At 37.5% G+C, this 19,622-nt stretch overlaps 1 protein-coding gene across 1 annotated transcript in view; it reads left to right on the forward strand.

Annotated features, from left to right (window-relative positions):
• Positions 1-19,622, forward strand: part of FBXL13 (F-box and leucine rich repeat protein 13) — a 248,021-nt gene that overhangs the window by 88,616 nt on the left and 139,783 nt on the right. Inside the window, exons 8-9 of the mRNA XM_028117807.2 lie at positions 13,439-13,534; positions 16,090-16,222. Of these exons, the coding sequence (XP_027973608.2) occupies positions 13,439-13,534; positions 16,090-16,222 (229 nt within the window). The remainder of the gene's footprint in view (positions 1-13,438; positions 13,535-16,089; positions 16,223-19,622) is intronic.

Genomic DNA, 19,622 nt, shown 5'->3' on the forward strand with positions numbered 1-19,622 from the left:
CCTCATAATGGCATGAGGTAGGCATCCAAATTCATTGTTTTGCATTTGGATGTCCAACTGTCCCAGCATCATTGTTGAAAAAACTGTCCTTGCCCCATTGAATGGCCTTGGCATCCTTGTCAAAAATCAATTGACTATAGCTGTATAGGTTTATTTCTGGACCCTCAATCCAACTACATTTGTCTTTGTGTCTACCTTATTCCAGTACCATGCTATTTTGGTTATTATAGCTTTGTAGTAAGTTTTAAAATTTTGAAATGTGGGTACTCCAACTTTATTCTTCTTTTTGAAAACCGTTTAGCTATTTGGGGCCCTTTGCAATTCCATATGAATTTGAAAATTGTCTTTTCCATTTCTGAAAAAAGAACTATTGGAATTTTCATAAGGTCTGCATTGAATCTATAGATCATTTGGGTAGTATTGACATCTTAATATTTCTCTTATTAGCATTGCATTATCCTTGAATATTTGCTAGGATACTCTTGTAAAAACTCTCTGGGCCTATTTGTTTGGTATTTATTTGTTCATGGGCAGACTTCAAATTCTGACTTAATTCCATTTATTGTTATTTGCATTTTTTTATAGTCTATAAATATGCGATATCTTTCCATTTAGTTAGGTCTTCTTTAATTTCTTTTAGTACTGCATTATAGTTTTCAGTGTACTAGTCTTTTACCTCCTTAGTTAAGCTTATTCCTGGGTATTTTGTTCCAAAGTGAGGTTATTAAAATAAAATATTTTAGGCATGCAAAGAAATATAATATAATGAACACTTGTGTAATCACCACACAGCTTAAGAAATAAAGCTTAACATATATTATTAAAGCCTCTCTGCATTGTATTCTCTGGCTCAGAAGTAACTGCTCTCTTAAATTCAGTGTTTATGATTTCCTTACATAGTGTGGTAGGCAGAATAATAGCCCCCCAAAGATATCCATGTCCTAATCCTCAGAACCTGTGAGTATATCACCTTAAATGGCAAAAGAGTCTTTGTGGATGTGGTTAAGTTAAAGACCTGAGCTGGTAAGTTTATCCTTGAGTATCTGGGTGGGTTCAGTATAATCACATAGGTCCTTGTAAGTAAAAGAGGGAGGCAGGATCTTTTGTATATACATCTCCCCAAGGGCTAGATAAGCCCCAGTGTCTCCAGCTTTTATGACCTAGAGATGTCTTCAAGGTCCTGCCTGGGACTCATATCTCCTTTTACGTAAATTACTGGGCATCTTCCTGGCACCTTGGGAGTTTGACCTCGAGGACTAGGCCAAACTATAACCATTTGATCTTCTTGCAGAAACAAGAGAAGTGCTACTACCTTTTGGCTCAGAGAAATTAACTAGACAAGTGGACAAATGGTTATAGATCTAATCCCCATAGTATGTGGAAAGAAAAATGTAGAGGAAGTGAAGGCAAAACATTATCTTTATAGCATATGGATTTCTATGCCTTCAGAAGGTAGAGCTTTTTATAAAAGTACTGAGAAAGTCAGGGAAGATTTATTTCCTCACATTGATTTATCAACAATCGAGATCTTCGATACAATTTTTCACTGTGATTGTGGATCTGTCAATTTTTCAGTGTATCTTTGTGCCTATGTTATTGGTGGCTTACACATTTAGAATTGTTATGAATCTTTAGTGAATTGTTTTCTTTATTTATAATGTAGTGACCCTTTTTATCAGATAAGCTTTAAAAGTCTTCCTGAAATAGATCCAACAAGAGGATAGAACAATTGTAAATATCTATGCACCCTACATGGAAGGACCTAAATACATAAAGTAAATATTAACAGACATAAAGGAGGAAATTGATGGTCACACAATAGTAGTAGGGGACTTTAACATCCCACTTACATCAATGGATAGATCATCCAGGGATAAAATCAATAAGAAAACAGTGTCTTTGAATGATACATTAGACTAGACGGACTTAACAGATACATGCAGAACATTCCATCAAAAACAACAGAATACACATCATTTTCAAGTGCACATAGAACACTCTCCAGGATAGATCACATGTTAGGCCACAAAATAAATCTTAATAAATTTAAGATTGAAATTATGTCACGCTTCCTTTCCAATATGAAACTAGAAATCATTTACTAGAAAAAAATTGGAAAATATATAAACACACAAAGGGTAAACAACATGCTACTAAAGAATCAATGGGTCAGTAAAGAAATCAAAGAGGAAATAAAAAATACAGGGAAACAAATGAAAATGAAAACACGATGGTCCAAAATCTTTGGGATGTGTCAAAAGCAGTTCCAAGAGGGAAATTTATAGATATATACAAGAAAAATCTCAAGTAAACAATCCAACCCTATACCTAAAGGAACTAGAAAAAGAAGAACAAACAAAGCTCAAAGTTAGTGGAAGGAAAGAACTATTAAAGAACAGAGCAGAAATAAAATAGAGATTAAAAAAATAGAAAAGATGAATGAAACCAAGAGCTTATCCTTTGAAAAGATAAATAAAACTGATGAACCGTTAGCCAGACTCATCAAGGAAAAAAAGAAAGGACTGAAATAAATAAAATCAGAAATGAAAGAGGAAAAGTAGTAACTGGCACCATAGAAATACAATGGTTTAAGAGACTACTATAAAAAATTATATGCCAACAAATTAGACAACCTAGAAGAAATGGATAAATTTCTAGAAATATACAATCTTCCAAAATTGAATCAGGAAAAAATAGAAAATCTGAACAGACCAATTACTAGTAACAAAATTGAATCAGTAATAAAAAAACTCCAAACAAACAAAAGTCCAGGACTAGATGCCTTCACAGGTGAATTCTACCACACATTTAAAGAAGAGTTAATACCTATTCTCAAACTATTCCGGAAATAGAAGGAGAAGGAAAACTTCTAAACACATTCCACAAGGCCAGCATTACCATGATACCAAAGCCAAAGGGGGGAAAAAAAAACTGGAAGAAAACTATAGGCCAATACCCTGATGAATATAGATCCAAAAAAACTCAGTAACATATTAGCAAACCAAATTCAACAATACATTAAAAGGATATTCAACATGATCAAATAAGATTTATTCTGGGGATGTAAGGATGGCTTAATATTTGCAGATCAATGAATGTGTACACCACATCAGCAAAAACTAAGGATAAAAATCATATGACCATCTTAATGGATGCAGAAAAAGCAACTGACAAAATTCAACATCCATTCATGATAAAAACTCTCAACAAAGTGTCTTTAGAGGGAACATACCTCAACATAACCAAGGCCATATAACAAACACAACTAACATCATACTCAGTGGTGAAAAACTGAGAGCTTTTCCTCTAAGATTAGAAATAAGACAAGGATGTCCACTATCACCACTTTTATTCAACATAGCGCTGGAAGTCCTAGTTGTAGCAATCAGACAAGAAAAAGAAATAAAAGGCATCCAAATTGGTAAGGAAGAAATTAAACTGTCACTGTTTGCAGATGACATGATCCTATACATAGAAAACCCTACAGACTCCACCAAAAAGCTATTGGGAAGTAGTAAATGAATAAGTTGCAGGATACAAAATTAATACACAGAAATCTGTTGCATCTTATCTATTACTTATTTATTTATTTAGAGAGAGAATGTGTGCAAGCAGGGGGAGGGGCAGAGGCAGAGGGAAAGAATCTCAAGCACACTCTATGCCAAGCATGGAGCCTGACGCAGGGCTTGATCTCACAACCCCAAGATCATGACCTGAGCTGAAACCAAGAGTTGAACGCTCAACTGACTGAGCCACCCAGGCACCCCAGAAATCTGTTGCATTTCTATATACTGATAACAAAGTAGCAGAAAGAAAAAAATAAGTGAACAATTCCATTTACAATTGCACCAAAAAACTATGATACCTAGGAATAAATTTAACCAAAGAGGTGAAAGACCTGTATTCCAAAAACTCTAAAACATGGATGAAAGAAATTGAAGATGACACAAACAAATGGAAAGACATATTGTGCTCATGGATTGGAAGAATTAAAAGTGTCTACACTACAGCTTCAATGCAATCTCTATCAAAATATCAATAGTATTTTTCACAAAACTAAAACAAATAATCCAAAAATTTGTATGGGACTACCAAAACCCCCAAATAGCCAAGGCAATCTTGAGAAAGAAGAACAAAGCTGGAAGTATCACAATCCCAGATTTCAAGATATATTACAAAACTAATAATCAAAACAGTATGGTACTGGCACTAAACAAACACATAGATCAATAGAACATAATAGAAAGCCCAGAAATAAACCCATGCTTATATGGTCAATTGATTTACAACAAAAGAAGCAAGAATATATAATAGGGAGAAAACAACAATCTCTTCAATAAATGCTTTTGGGAAAACTGGACAGCTGCATGCAAAATAATGAAGCTGGATTACTTTCTTACACCATACACAAAAATAAATTCAAAATGGATTAAATACCTAGATGTGAGACCATAAAATTCCTAGAAGAAAACAAAGGCAGTCATCTCTTAGATGTCAGTCTTAGCAACATATTCATGGATATGTCTCCTCGCAAGGGAAACAAAAGCAAAAATAAACTTCTGGACTACACTAAAATAAAAAGCTTTTGCACAACAAAGGAAACCATCAATAACATGACAAGGCAATTTACTGAATGGGAGAAGATATTTGCAAATGATATACCCAATAAGGGGTTAATATCCCAAATATATAAAGAACTTATACAACTCAACACCAAAACCAAGTGGTCCAATTTAATAATGGGCACAGGACCTGAACAGACATTTTTCCAAACACATATACATGGCCAACCGACACATGAAAAGATGCTCAACATCACTAATCATCAGGGAAATATAAATCAAAACCACAATGAGATATCACCTCCTACCAGCCAGAACGGCTAAAATGAAAAAGACAAGAAATAACAACTGTTGGGGGCGCCTGGGTGGCTCAGTTGTTAAGCATCTGCCTTCGGCTCAGGTTATGATCTCAGGGTCGTGGGATCGAGCCCCGCATCAGGCTCCCTGCTCTGCGGGAAGGCTGCTCCCTCTCCTGCTCCCCTTGCTTGTGTTCTCTCTCTCTCTCTCTCTCTGTCAATTAAATAAATCAAATCTTAAAAAAAAAAAAAAAGAAAGAACAACTGTTGGCAAGGATGTGGAGAAAAAGGAACCCACTGTTGGTGGGAATGTAATTTGGTGCAACCACTGTGGAAGACAGTATGGAGGTTCCTCAAAAAATTAAAAACAGAAGTACCAAATGATCCAGTAATTTCACTACTAGGTATTTACCAATGAGAACACTAATTCAAAAAGATATATGAACTCCTATGTTTATTGCAGCATTATTTACAATAGCCCAGATATGGAAGCACCCTGAGTGTCCATCGATAGTTGAATGGATAAAGAAGATGTAGTATATATATACAATGAAATATTACTTGGCCGTAAAAAACAATGAGATCTTGCCATGTGTGACAACATGGATTGACCTAGGAGGTATTATGCTAAGTGAAAGAAGTCAGAGAAAGACAAATACCATATAATTTCACCTAAATGTAGAATCTAAACAACAAAACAAACAAAGCAGAAATTACTCATTAATACAGAAAAATGATGATTGACAGAGGGGAGGGCATAGGGGGATGGGCAAAATGGGTGAAGGGGAAAGGGAGGTATTGGCTTCTGGTTATGGAACGAATAAGTCAAGGGAGTAAAATGCACAGCATAGGGAATACAGTCGATAATATTGTAATGGTGTGTACGGTGACAGATGGTAGCTACACTTGTGGTGAGCACAGCATCATGTACAGAGTTGTCAAATTGCTGTATTGTACACGTGAAACTAATGGGATATTGTGTGTCAACTATATATTTCAATGAAAAAAATGGACCTGAATTTCTGCTCCATCACATTAGTCTACATGTCATGGTGAGGGGTTCTTATAGTCTTTCACCCTTAATTTTCTCTTCATTACAACGGGAATAAATATCAAAAATGAAAAAAATCCACCTAAAATACAGTACTGAACAAGAAGAACACAAATGAAAAGAAAATTGATAAGCTATATTAATATCAGAGGGAAAAACATTAATGCAAAAACATTAGGGATAATCTTTTCTAACCAGTGAATTTTGTTAAACTTATTGTTACTAGATATACCAGGATAAATATTTCTCTTCTAATTTTACACGATTTATCCTCTTTTTATATGCTTCTTTTCTCCTTTCCTGCCTTTATTTATTGAATTTAAAAATCTATCTGCTTTTCCCCCCATTTTTATGCTTTAGAAGATATGCATTCTATTTCTACTATCTCCGTGGTTTCTCTTAAATATTTTTAACACGTGCATTTACCTTAATAAAGCCTAAAGTGAATTATTACCTATACTTTCTTCCTCATAATTACTAGAATTTAAAACACTTGAACTGATAACTCTCTCCAGTCTTAGAATATTAGGACTATCTAGTGTTTTTATTCCACCTTGTTTTTGTACCCTACATTAGTCATATGTTTTTTAAGGTTAATGGCTTTACCCCTATACTTAATTGGTTTCTTTTCCCATCATTACTATTGCCATCTCACTCCTTTCTTCTGATTCCAATGTCCTGTAGAAGTTCTTTTGTGAAGGGCCCACTGCAGATAAACTCTCTCAATCTTTGTGTCAAAATACCTTTACTTAGTGCTCGTCCTTGAGTTGTAATTCACTTGCATGTGGTATCGGAGACTGATAAATATTTTCTGCTGACTTCTGCTTTCTATGGTTGTGAAGTGGCATTCTTCTTACTGTCTCTGTCTCTGGATGAATTTAAGGTTGTCCCTTGCTTTTGGCCCTTTGCAATTTTACTACAATGCCATATTATCTTTTGAGTTTCCTGTTTGGACTTCTTTTGCTTCTTGAATAGGAGAACTGTTGCTTCTCATTAGTTCTAGAACATTTTCATCTGTCGTATTTTTAAATTTCCTTATATTCCATTCTCAGTTCTTTCCTTCTAGAAATTCTATGAAGATATATATATATATATATATATATATATATATATATATATATGTTGGACCTTTTCATGTTATGTAATGTGCCTCTTAACCCCTGTTATATTTTTCATCTCTTTATCTTTCTGTTCCTTATCCTCTGTATTGTCTTCTGAAACATAATCCAGTTTACCAATTCTCTTATCAGCTGGGTTTCATCTGCTATGTAACTCATCCACTGAGTTTTTGATTTCAATCATTATATTTTTAATTCCCATGAATTTTATTTGGTTCCTTTATCAATCCGCCCAGTCCTATTTTGACAACAGCTCTTCTCAAGAATTTATTTTTCTCCTTTATCATCTTAATGTTTTCATAATCACTATCTGACAATTTGATTGAAGAAGGTATTTATTGTTTGTCTGTTGTTGACTCTTAGATTTTTCCCCCCATGTGATTTGTAATTTTTATTGAAAACTCATTTTTTGTGGGGGGATTAATCTGTAGGACTCATATAAGGCATGGTTTGAAGATGTGCCTCTTTAGAGAAATGGTATTTATTTCTGCCAGATGTCCCAGAGTTACCACTGAGTTGGGAGCTCTGTGCTTGTTAATGTATCAAATGCAATTACAAAGGTAATAAATTCACATTGGACCCACAAATAACTTAAAATTCAAATTCCAAACCACATGATAGCTGGTCTTTCGTTATAAATTCTTTGGGAATTTTTTTTTTAAATCCCAGGCTAGTTACCTTAGTTTTTTCCTCACCAATAGGTAGTAGTTGTGTTGTTTTAATCCCCTCTGTTTAATAATCCTGGATTTCTCTCTATTTCCCCCTTTCTCTCTCTGACTCAGTTAGGACTTCTAGCTTTGTACAGCCTGGTAACTTTTTCTGTCCCTGCATGGCCAGTGAAATCTGAAATCTATTTGTCATGAAATCTATTTTTCATGAAAAGCAGAAATCATCCCCACTATTTCCTTATCCAGAGCAACTATAGTATGAACACCTTATTAGGAGTTTGGGTTTAGTACTGCGTGGAGCACTGGGTGTTATGCGCAAACAATGAACCATCGAACACTACATCAAAAACTAACGATGTAATGTATGCTGACTAACATAACATAATAAAACAAAAACAAAAACAAAAACTAACGATGTAGTGTATGGTGACTAACATAACATAATTAAAAAAAAATAAAAAAAAACGGAGTCCGGGTTTGCAAAGATTGTGGGCCTGGATATTTTCCTTACTTTTTAAAAAACTCAGGTATTTCTTTTTTTTTTTTTAAAGTGTGTTTTAGAGAGTAGAAAAGTAGTTGTCAGGGGCTGTGGCATAGGGGAAATAAGGAGAGGTTGGAGAAAAGGGTACAAATTTTTCATGAAGGACAGTAGGCAGAAAGGCAGGTAGGGACAAGGCTCCCTGCCCTAAGAGGAAACCATCCCTAAAAGGATTTTACACCACCCTGGAAAGAGCTCGCCACCTTTTCCCACATGACAAAAACCTGATTGGATGACAGGTGCAGGGAGGGTTAATCAGATTAAAACAGCGCACCAACAAGCCCATAAACCCCTGGATTTGGGGACGCCTGGGTGGCTCAGTCGTTAAGCATCTGCCTTCGGCTCAGGTCATGGTCCCGGGGTCGAGCCCCACATCGGGCTCCCTGCTCCGCGGGAAGCCTGCTTCTCCCTCTCCCACTCCCCCTGCTTGTGTTCCCTCTCTCGCGCTCTCTCTGTCAAATAAATAAACAAAATCTTTAAAAAACAACAACAACAACAAAACACCCTAGACTTAGAAACTCAGGTGGCAACCCTCTCGGGGTCCATTCTCTTCTTCTTTGGGACCTCTACCATTCAATACACTCTACTATCGCTCAATAAAACCACCACTGTCTGGTCTACTTCTTCATTCTAAGAAGCAGTGTGACCAAGAACCTGGGGCACCGTAGGAAAAGAAATCCTGTAACACTTTCAGCTATAAGATGTATAAGGTCTGAGGGTGTGTTGTAAAACATAGTGATTATAGTGGATAACATTGTGTTGTATAATTGAAATTTGCTGAGAGTAGAACTCAAATGTTCTTACCAAAAATAAAAAAGATAAATATGTGAGGTGACAGATATGTTAATTAACACATTAATTAACATTAATTAACCTTAAGGTGGATCCTTTCACTATGTATATGTAGAACAAATCACCACAATGTACATTTTAAATATTCTGAATTTGGGGGTGCTTGGGTAACTCAGTTGGTTAAGCACCTGTCTTTGGCTCAGGTCATGATCCCGGCGTCCTGGGATCGAGCCTCACGTGGGGCGCCCGGCTCAGTGGAGAGTCTGCTTCTCCCTCTCCCTTTGCCCCTCCCCCAGCTCTTGTGCACTCGCTCTCTTAAATAAATAAATAAAATCTTTTAAAAAATATCTTGAATTTTATATGTCAATTATAGCTCAATAAAGCTGATTTTAAAAAAAATTTTAGGGGCGCCTGGGTGGCTCATTCAGTTAAGTGTCTGCCTTCAGCTCAGGTCATGATCCCTGGGTCCTGGGATCAAGTCCTGCATCAGGCTCCCTGCTCATCGGGGAGTCTGCTTCTCTCTCTACCTGTCACTGTCGCTGCTTTGTGTGCTCTCTCTCAGATGAATAAATAAAATCTTAAAAAAAAATTTTTTTTAAGAAAAATTTTTTTGGGTAAATACCTAGTAGTGCAATTGCTGGGTCATAGGGTAGCTCTATTTTCAACTTTTTGAGGAACCTCCATACTGTTTTCCAGAGTGGTTGCACCAGCTTGCATTCCCACCAACAGTGTAGGAGGGTTCCCCTTTCTCCGCATCCCTGCCAACATCTGTCCTTTCCTGACTTGTTAATTTTAGCCATTCTGACTGGTGTGAGGTGGTATCTCATTGCAGTTTTGATTTGTATTTCCCTGATGCCGAGTGATGTTGAGCATTTTTTCATGTGTCTGTTGGCCATTTGGATGTCTTCTTTGGAAAAATGTCTGTTCATGTCTTCTGCCCATTTCTTGGTTGGATCATTTGTTCTTTGGGTGTTGAGTTTCAGAAGTTCTTTATAGATTTTGGATACTAGCCCTTTATCTGGTATGTCATTTGCAAATATCTTCTCCCATTCTGTAGGTTATCTTTTTCTTTTAAGATTTTATTTATATGTCAGAGAGACAGAGAGAGAGCACAAGAAGGGGAAGCAGCAGGCAGAGGGAGAAAAGGGCTCCCCATTGAGCAAGAAGCCCAATGTGGACTCGATCCCAGAATCCCAGCATCATGACCTGAGCCGAAGGCAGATGCATAACCGACTAAGCCACCCAAGCATCCCGGTTGTTTTTTAGTTTTGTTGACTGTTTCCTTTGCTGTGCAGAAGCTTTTTATCTTGATGAAGTCCCAATAGTTCATTTTTGCCCTTGCTTCCCTTGCCTTTGGAGACATGTCTAGCAAGAAGTTGCTGCAGCCAAGGCCACAGAGGTTGCTGCCTGTGTTCTCCTTTAGGGTTTTTTGAGGGATTCCTCTCTCACATTTAGGTCCTCCATCCATTTTGAGTCTATTTTTGTGTGTGGTGTAAGGAAATGGTCCAGTTTCATTCTTCTGCATGTGGCTGTCCAGTTTTCCCAGCACCATTTGTTGAAGAGACTGTCTTTTTTCCACTGGATCTTCTTTCCTGCTTTGTCAAAGATTACTTGACCATAGAGTTGAGGGTCCATTTCTGGGCTCTCGATTCTGTTCCATTAATCTATGTGTCGTTTTTGTGCCAGTACCATACTGTCTTGATGATTACAGCTTTGTAATAGAGCTGGAAGTCTGGAATTGTGATGCCACCAGCTTTGGTTTTCTTTTTCAACATTCCTCTGGCTATTTGGGGTCTTTTCTGGTTCCATACAAATTTTAGGATTATTTGTCCCATTTCCTTGAAAAAAGTAGATGGTATTTTGATAGGGATTGCATTGAATGTGTAGATTGTTCTAGGTAGCATAGAAATTTTAACAATATTTGTTCTTCCCATCCATGAGCTTGGAACATTTTTCCATTTCTTTGTGTCTTCCTCCATTTCTTTCATGAGTGTTCTGTAGTTTTCTGTGTTTTCTGAGTACAGAACCTCTGCCTCTTTGGTTAGGTTTATTCCTAGGTATCTTATGGTTTTTGGTGTGGTTGTAGATGGGATCAACTCCTTAGTTTCTCTTTCTTCCATTTCATTGTTAGCATATAGACCCAGCAATTGCACTACTAGGTATTTACCCCGAAGTACAAATGTAGTGATCCGAAGGGGCAACTGCACCCCAATGTTCATAGCAGCAGTGTCCACAATAGCCAAACTATGGAAAGAGCCCAGCTGTCCACCGGCAGATGAATGGATAAAGAAGATGTGGTATAATATGACCCAGCAATTGTACTACTGGGTATTTACCCCAAAGATACAAATGTAGGGATCCAAAGGGGTACATACACCCCGATGTTTATAGCAGCAATGTCCACAATAGCCAGACTATGGAAAGAGCCAAGATGTCCATCGACAGATGAATGGATAAAGAAGATGTGGTATATATACACAATAGAATATTATGCAGCCATCAAAAGGAATGAAATCTTGCCATTTGCAACGACATGGATGGAACTGGAGAGTGTTTTCTGAGCGAAATAAGTCAATCAGAGAAAGACATGTATCATGTGACCTCACTGATATGAGGAATTCTTAATCTCAGGAAACAAACTGAGGGTTGCTGGAGTGGTGGGGGGTGGGAGGGATGGGGTGGCTGGGTGACAGACATTGGGGAGGGTATGTGCTATGGTGAGTGCTGTGAATTGTGTAAGACTGTTGAATCACAGACCTGTACCTCTGAAACAAATAATATATTATATGTTAAAAAGAAGAAGAAGAAGAAGAAGAAGAAGAAGAAGAAGAAGAAGAAGAAGAAGAAGAAGAAGAAGGATAGCCGGAAGGGAAAAATGAAGGGGGGGAATCGGAGGGGGAGACGAACCATGAGAGACTATGGACTCCGGGAACCAAACTGAAGGTTCTAGAGGGGAGGGGGGTGGGGGGATGGGTTAGCCTGATGATGGGCACGTTCTGCGTGGAGCACTGGGTGTTATAGGCAAACAATGAATCATGGAACACTATATCAAAAACTAATGATGTATGGTGATTAACATAAAAAAATACAAGCCCCGCCCCAAAAAGAGGATGTGGTATATATATATATATATATACAATGGATATTACTCAGCCATCAGAAACAATGAACACTTACCATTTACATCAACGTGGATGGAACTAGAGGGTATTACGCTAAGTGAAATAAGTCAGTCAGAGAAAGACAATTATCATATGATCTCACTTATCTGTGGAATTTAAGAAACAAATAGAGGATCATTGGGGAAGGGGGGAAAAATGAAACAAGATGAAATCATAGAGGGAGAACTGAGGGTTGCTGGAGGGGATGGAGGTGGGGGGATGGAGTAACTGGGTGATGGACACGAGAGGGGCGCCTGGGTGGCTTAGTCGGTTAAGCGTCTGCCTTTGGCTCAGGTCCTGATCCTGGGACCCTGGGATTGAGCCTGGAGTTGGGCTCCCTGCTCGGTGGGGGGTCTGCTTCTCCCTCTCCCTCTGCACCTCCCCAACGCTCATGCTGTCTCTTCGTCGCTTGCTCTCTCTCTCAGATAAAGTCTTTTTTAAAAGAGGAGGGCACATGATATAATGAGCACTGAGTATTATATAAAACTAATGAATCACTGAATTCAACCTCTGAAACCAATAATACACTATATGTTAATTAATTGAATTTAAATTAAAAAAAGGAAATCTTTCTAAAAGCTTTGTTTTAGCATTTAAAAGCATTTTTTGGGGGGCACCTGGGTGGCTCAGTTGTAATAAGCGTCTGCCTTTGGCTCAGGTCATGATCCCATGGTCCTGGGATGGAGCCCCACATCGGGCTCCCTGCTCCGCAGGAAGCCTGCTTCTCCCTCTCCCACTGCTTCTGTTCCCTCTCTCTCTGTCAAGTAAATAAATAAAATCTTAAAAACAAAAAAATCATTGTTTTGTATCAAGAGGATTTGCAGGCTTTCTAATCTTATCATTTTTCCAGAAATTGAAGCCAAGATGGGTTTATTGATCTTTTCTAGGAATCCTTTAAAAGGAATCTAGTTTAGTTCAGCAAGCAATCATTGAATGCCTTCTCTGTAGCAGCTACTATTTAGGGAAACCACTCATTTGCTAACAGAAAGCCACTTCGGTCAGAAAATAAATCTGTCTATCTTCTTCCCCATCCTTTTGTGACTATCAATTGCAAGGATCACATTATAACAAAGGCATCATCAGATAAGTTCTAGTATTTCATATAAAATTCCCATGTTCAGCACTTAAACCCCAACTACAACAATATGGATTACATTATCATCATTAACAACAACAAACAAAGGTAAGTGGCAGAGTTGCACTCAAATTCATATAATTTTCAAAATTGTGCATTTCTCTTCTTTGTGTTTAGATTTTTGCCTACCTCACTTTAAGAGATATAGTAATATGTGGTCAAGTCTGTCACTCCTGGGTGTTGATGACACAAGCAAGCTCATTGTGGAATAGTGTAAGTAGACAATACTGGAAGCTATGTCTTTATTCTAGCTTTTAAAGGAGAACAGCCTGTTATAAAACCAGCTATACTAGGGACTACTTTTCCCTGCTCTCCCAATGGGGCCACAGAAAGTAGGTGCATTTGTTTTTCTTTTGTCCAGGCACAAGCCCGAAGGACAAGAGAGAAAGATAATAATGTTGTTTTAAGAGACATATTATCAGTATTTTCTAATTTACACGGTAGAAATAAATCGAATATTCTTTTTGGATGGAAACAGATCTCTGTTATATCTGAGTTAGACTTAACATCACCTAACTCAGGATGCTGCTGAGAGAAATTGAGGAAATGTAAGTAAAGTGTTTACTATGGAGCCTGGCATGTAGTGCCAGTGCTCAGTGAATATTAGCTCCTATTATTGGTTCGTAAAACATAACAAAGAAGCACAAAATATGGAGTAAAGGGGAAAAAAACTGAGCATGAAATGGGGCTAAAATATACAACGTGTAAACACAGCTTGTTTGATATCCTTAGGGTATCTGCATGTACAAAGACACACACACACTCTGGCATTTTCTAAGATGGACGACTAGGTTGGTATTGTCATTGTACTATTTTTCTACTTGTAACCTAGAATTTCTCAGTCCAATAAGACGCTGGGGAGAGGTCTCAGCCAACCACAAAAAAATAAGCATAAATTGTCCTTGATGACTTCTCTTTTCTGTTCCTTGGATGATAGTTTAATCTCTATAATCATTTATGCCATCAACCAATGTTGCAGTGGCAACATTTTCCCTGTTTCCTGATGTTCAGTCCGTAGCTGACTTTACCAGCCCTCCTTGATAGCCAATGATCAGAGGAGTAATGACATCATATGCTCAGACTGACCTGTGAGTAGATGGTTGGAACCATTCAGCATAAACTCTAACATTTAGACAAAGAAACTAAGGTGCCATTCATAAATCAAGTCACCATCTTGACATCCCATTCTTGGCTTTACTATTCCTTGTGCAACAATGGCAAGAAGAAAATGTACTTCTGTCTCCACTAACCCATCTTGGCTACCAAATGTAATATGCCTGTCTTAAGTTTATTTTTAGTTTAAGGCAGTGATACTCAAACTTCAGAATGCATCAGAAATAGGGGCGCCTGGGTGGCTCAGTCGTTAAGCGTCTGCCTTCGGCTCAGGTCATGATCCCAGGGTCCTGGGATCAAGCCCCACATCGGGCTCCCTGCTCCGCGGGAAGCCTGCTTCTCCCTCTCCCACTCCCCCTGCTATGTTCCCTCTCTTGCTGTGTCGCTCTCTGTCAAATAAATAAATAAATCTTTAAAAACAAATTGTCTAAAGGGGTTGTTAAAATAGATTGCTGATTGCCAAACCTAGAATTTCTGACTCAGTAGGTCTGGGGTGGGCCTTGAGAGTTTGTATTTCCAACAAGCTCCTGGTGATGCTGATGCTGCTGGTCCCAGGACCATACTTTGAGAATCACTGGTTTAAGGTAATAAATCTCTTTCTTATGTGACAGATTGGGGATGTTACTTTTTGCTTTGGAAAGCCTCTAAAGAATAAAAAACTGATTCCAAGCAATCAGAAAGAGAAAGATTATGTATAATAATAGTATCAGAACAAATCCTGCAGAAGCCTGGCAGGAAAAGCTAGCACTTTTGCCCAGAGACCTCACTAGGTAAAGTTGGAGAAAATATGAGTACATGTCAATGAAGAACAAAGCCTGGGTAGGAAGTTAAGTTTCTTTACGCTGAGCAAATTTCTTTCTCCACAATTCTTCATTGTCCTTCATCTTCTATTAGTTTTACCTTCATTTGTGAGTGCTCAAGTGTGGCACAACTGTAACAAACATTTTAGCACAAAGAATAGCTTTGTTCAGATGGCAATGAGAGATTGGAAGCTCATAAACTTAATCTTTTAGCTGAAAGACATGATTAATACTATGATATCAATGCTATTGTTTATCAGCTGGCCCCAGCCACTTGGAGCTCCCAGAAATCTCTGTGCTCTTCAATATTACATGCAATCAGCCAGGTTCACTCAGGTCATCTTTCCTTTCCCCCAGACCTCCCTCCTCCAAATTATGAGTTAGGAGAAGGCCACTCTAAACCCCACACTAAATTGTCTTCCCCAGAGTCAAGAACTTAACACATCGTCTATGGCTCATGAATAGAGAAGGAGGCACCCATTAATAATGAACCTGGATGGGCTCATTGACACTGAAGTGGGGGGCAGCCTTAGGGCTCACCTGGGATGATGGGGGGTGAGGTATCCAGGCCACTCCAAAACAATCAACTCTGTTGTGGGGTAGATGTGAGACTCTTGCCCTCCCATCTGTTGACCTAGATTAGACATTTGGAATCTATTTGTAACTAAACCTGGGAATGACCATGAAAAAAAAATCTGCTTGTAATTAAACTCCAGAATGACCATGAAAATAAAGAAATGAAAAAGTGAGAGATGTGATGAAGACATTTGTTTCTTGATGCTTTCAAAATATTAAAAATTTTTGCATGCAAAAGATCTTTCTCATTTCTTAATGTCTTTTGCTTATCCTTTTTAGATTGATTTTTCCGCAGTAAAAAATATAATCACAGATAAATGTATAGTGTCTACTTTGCAAAGGTGGCGTCTAAATGTGCTGCGTTTGAATTTTCGTGGTTGTGTTCTCCGATTGAAAACCTTGAGATCTGTCAGTGAGTATGTTCATTACAACTCTTTGTCTTGCTTTCCTGTTTTTAACTGAACAAATATAAAGAAAAATATAAAGAAAATAGAAACTTCAGTTATGGTCATAGGCCATAAGAATGCCAATTAAAAACATTTTAAATGCTTATAATATAGTCAGCTTTTACTGGATTGTATGCTCTGGGAGTTGGTCCTTTGTCCCTTCTTCTAGACTGCTTTTTTTGTTTAGCATTTGTCTAAGTGTCCTCAATTCATCTACTAAAAAAAATACAAAATAAGAATATATTCTCAATTTAAAAATTCTAACAATAGGGACACCTGGGTGGCTCAGCCGGTTAAGCAGCTGCCTTCGGCACGGGTCATGATCCCAGGGCCCTGGGATCGAGTCCCACATCGGGCTCCTTGCTCCGCAGGGAGCCTGCTTCTCCCTCCCTCTCCCTCTGCTTGTGCTCTCTCTTTCAAATAAATAAAATCTAAAAAAAAAAAAAAAGTGCTATCTTCTTAAAAAAAAAAATTCTAACAATAGACTGTAAAAGCAAAAACTTGCCTTCATCTCCCTCAAACCCATTCACTTACTCAAAGGTACTCAATGTTACCAGTTTTCTGTTTTTCTAAAATACGTTTACATATATGTGATTAAAAATACACAATTAAAAATTTTAACATGAAAATGATATTGTTTTATATTTTCTCTTATATCCTGGAAATCTTTCCATGTCAGTCCATATAGAATTACAAAATTATTTTTAAATACTTAAAATCATTTTCCATACTATGGATGTAGGATAATTAATTTAACTTTCTTCCTCTCAAAGGACATCGAGGTTATTTCCATTTTTTTCCAAACTGCTTTGTACTTTCATTGTGACATTTGTCTTTAACAGTCTAAAGTCAGTCTGAGCTGCTATAATAAAGCTTCACAGACCGGGTGGCTTATAAAGAACAGAAACTTGATTCTCACAGTTCTGGAAGCTAGGTGTCCAAGACCAGGGTGCCAACATGGTTCTAGAGAGGGCCTTCTTCTAGGTCATAGACCGTTGTTGTCTTGTATCCTCACATGACAGAGAGAGGGAGACAGAGATTACTGGGGTCCCTTGCATCAAGGTTCTAATCCTATTCATGAGAGCTCTCCACCCTAATTATGTCCTGAAGGCCCTCTACCTCCTAATATCATGACATTGGGGGCTAGGATTTCAACCTATGAGTTTGGTGGTGGGGGCACATCCAGTCCATTGCATTAATCCATATGTTGTTTAAGGTGCATTTTTTAGTTTCCATATATATTTCTGGAAATGAAAGGAAAAAATATATTTTAAAAAGTGTACATCCATACTGATTTCAGATAATAAGAATGCCGTAAACATATGTAGATATCAACATGGATGAGTCTAGAGATATATGAGTGAAAGTAAGTTGCAGAATGACATATATAATCTAATACCCTTTGTGTACAATTTTTCAATGTGCAAAATAATAATATACTTAATATTTGGAAAGATTTTCAATAATATATTTTTAAGGGGACACACACATATATAGCAAAAGAAAAAGCTTGCATGGGAATGAAAACTCTAAATGCAAGGTAATGGTTACCCCTGAGGTGGATAGAGTTGAATGAAGCCATTCTTCTTTCTTTCTTTCTTCTTCCTTCCTTCCTTCCTTCCTTCCTTCTTTCCTTCCTTCCTTCCTTCCTTCCTTTCTTTCTTTCTTTCTTTCTTTCTTTCTTTCTTTCTTTCTTTCTTTCTTTCTTTCTTTCTTTCCTTCTTTCTTTCTTCTTTCTTTCTCTCTCTTCTTTCTTTCTTTCTTTCTTTCTTTCTTTCTTTCTTTCTTTCTTTCTTTCTTTCTTTCTTTCTTTCTTCCTTCCTTCCTTCCTTCCTTCCTTCCTTCCTTCCTTTCTTCTTTCTTTCTTTCTTTCTTTCTTTCTTTCTTTCTTTCTTTCTTTCTTTCTTTCTTTCTTTCTTTCTTTCTTTCTTTCCTTCTCTCTTTCTTTCTGGGAGAGAGAAGGGGGGGAGGGGCAGAAGAAGAGGGAGAGAGAGAATCTTAAGCAGGTTCCACACCCAGCACAGAGCCCGAAGCGGGGCTTGATCTCACGACTCTGAGATCATGACTTGAGCAGAAATCAAGAGTCAGATGCTTAACTGACTGAGCCACCCAGGTGCCCCAAGGAGTTTCAACTCTACCTGTAATTTTTTTAATTGAAAAAGTAAAGAAAATATACCAAATGGGATAATTCTGACTGGTTGCTGATGCTGAAAAGAGCTATAGTTTTTATATGATGTTATTGTATTTGATTATATATTAAATTGTTTTCTTGGTTTTAATAGTTTGCCAGTTGATTCTTTGGGGTTTTCTAGGCAGAGCATTTATTTCCATTCATTCCTATCCTTATATCTTTTCTTTTTTTTTTTTCAGTAGCAGGGATATGAAGCCATCTTGTCTCATTCTTTACTCCTTTTTCATATTTTTAATGAGAATAGTGTTAATATTATTACATCTTTTATTCCTGGCATACACCCTATATAGGCATATAGCACTGTTCCTTTTTTTACAGCAGCCATGTTTTGCTTGTTCCTTATTCAGTCTTGTCATGTCTGCCTTTGGATTTTTAGGAACTATTAGTGTCTGATCCACCAATACCATTCCTGCTTTGTTTTCCAGGGATATCACAGATTTTTGAAAAAAAAAATCATTTCTTGGAATTTGGGTAGGAAAGTAAAGCTGAAATATGTGCTTAGTCTGCCATCTTGAATGAACTTATAACTTTATTAGTAATAAAGATTTAACAAAATAATTGTAAACTTTAATGTGTTAGCCACCTAGTTTATAGCAGCATTATCTACAATAGCCAAATTATGGAAACAGCCCAAGTGTCCATTGATTGATGAATGGATAAAGATGGGGTATACACACACACACACACACACACACACACACACACACACACACACACACACACTGGAATATTACTTAGCCATAAAAAAGAACGAAATCTTGCCATTTGCAACCACATGGATGGAACTAGAGAGTATTATGCTAAGCAAAATAAGCCAATCAGAGAAAGACAAATACCATATGATTTCACTTATGTGGAATTTAAGAAACAAAACAAACGAGCAAAGGGGAAAAAAGAGAAAGAGAGAGCCAAACTAAGAACAGACGCTTAACTATAGAGAACAAACTGATGGTTACCAGAAGGGAGTTAGGTGGGGAGAGGGGTTAAATAGGTGATGGGGATCAAGGAATGCACTTGCGATGAGCCCTGGGTATTGTATGGAAGCGTTGAATCACTGTATTGTATACCTGAAACTAATTATACTGCGTGTTAACTAACTGGAATTTAAATAAAAACTTTAAAGAAAATGTGCTAGTCACCCAAACTCACTGCCTCTAGAAAAATGGACAATTAAA

The sequence above is a fragment of the Eumetopias jubatus genome, unplaced genomic scaffold (assembly GCF_037043125.1).
Source record: "Eumetopias jubatus isolate StellerSeaLion01/CBP00866 unplaced genomic scaffold, mEumJub1_p1.0 scaffold_14, whole genome shotgun sequence".
NCBI classification, from domain to species: Eukaryota; Metazoa; Chordata; class Mammalia; order Carnivora; family Otariidae; genus Eumetopias; species Eumetopias jubatus.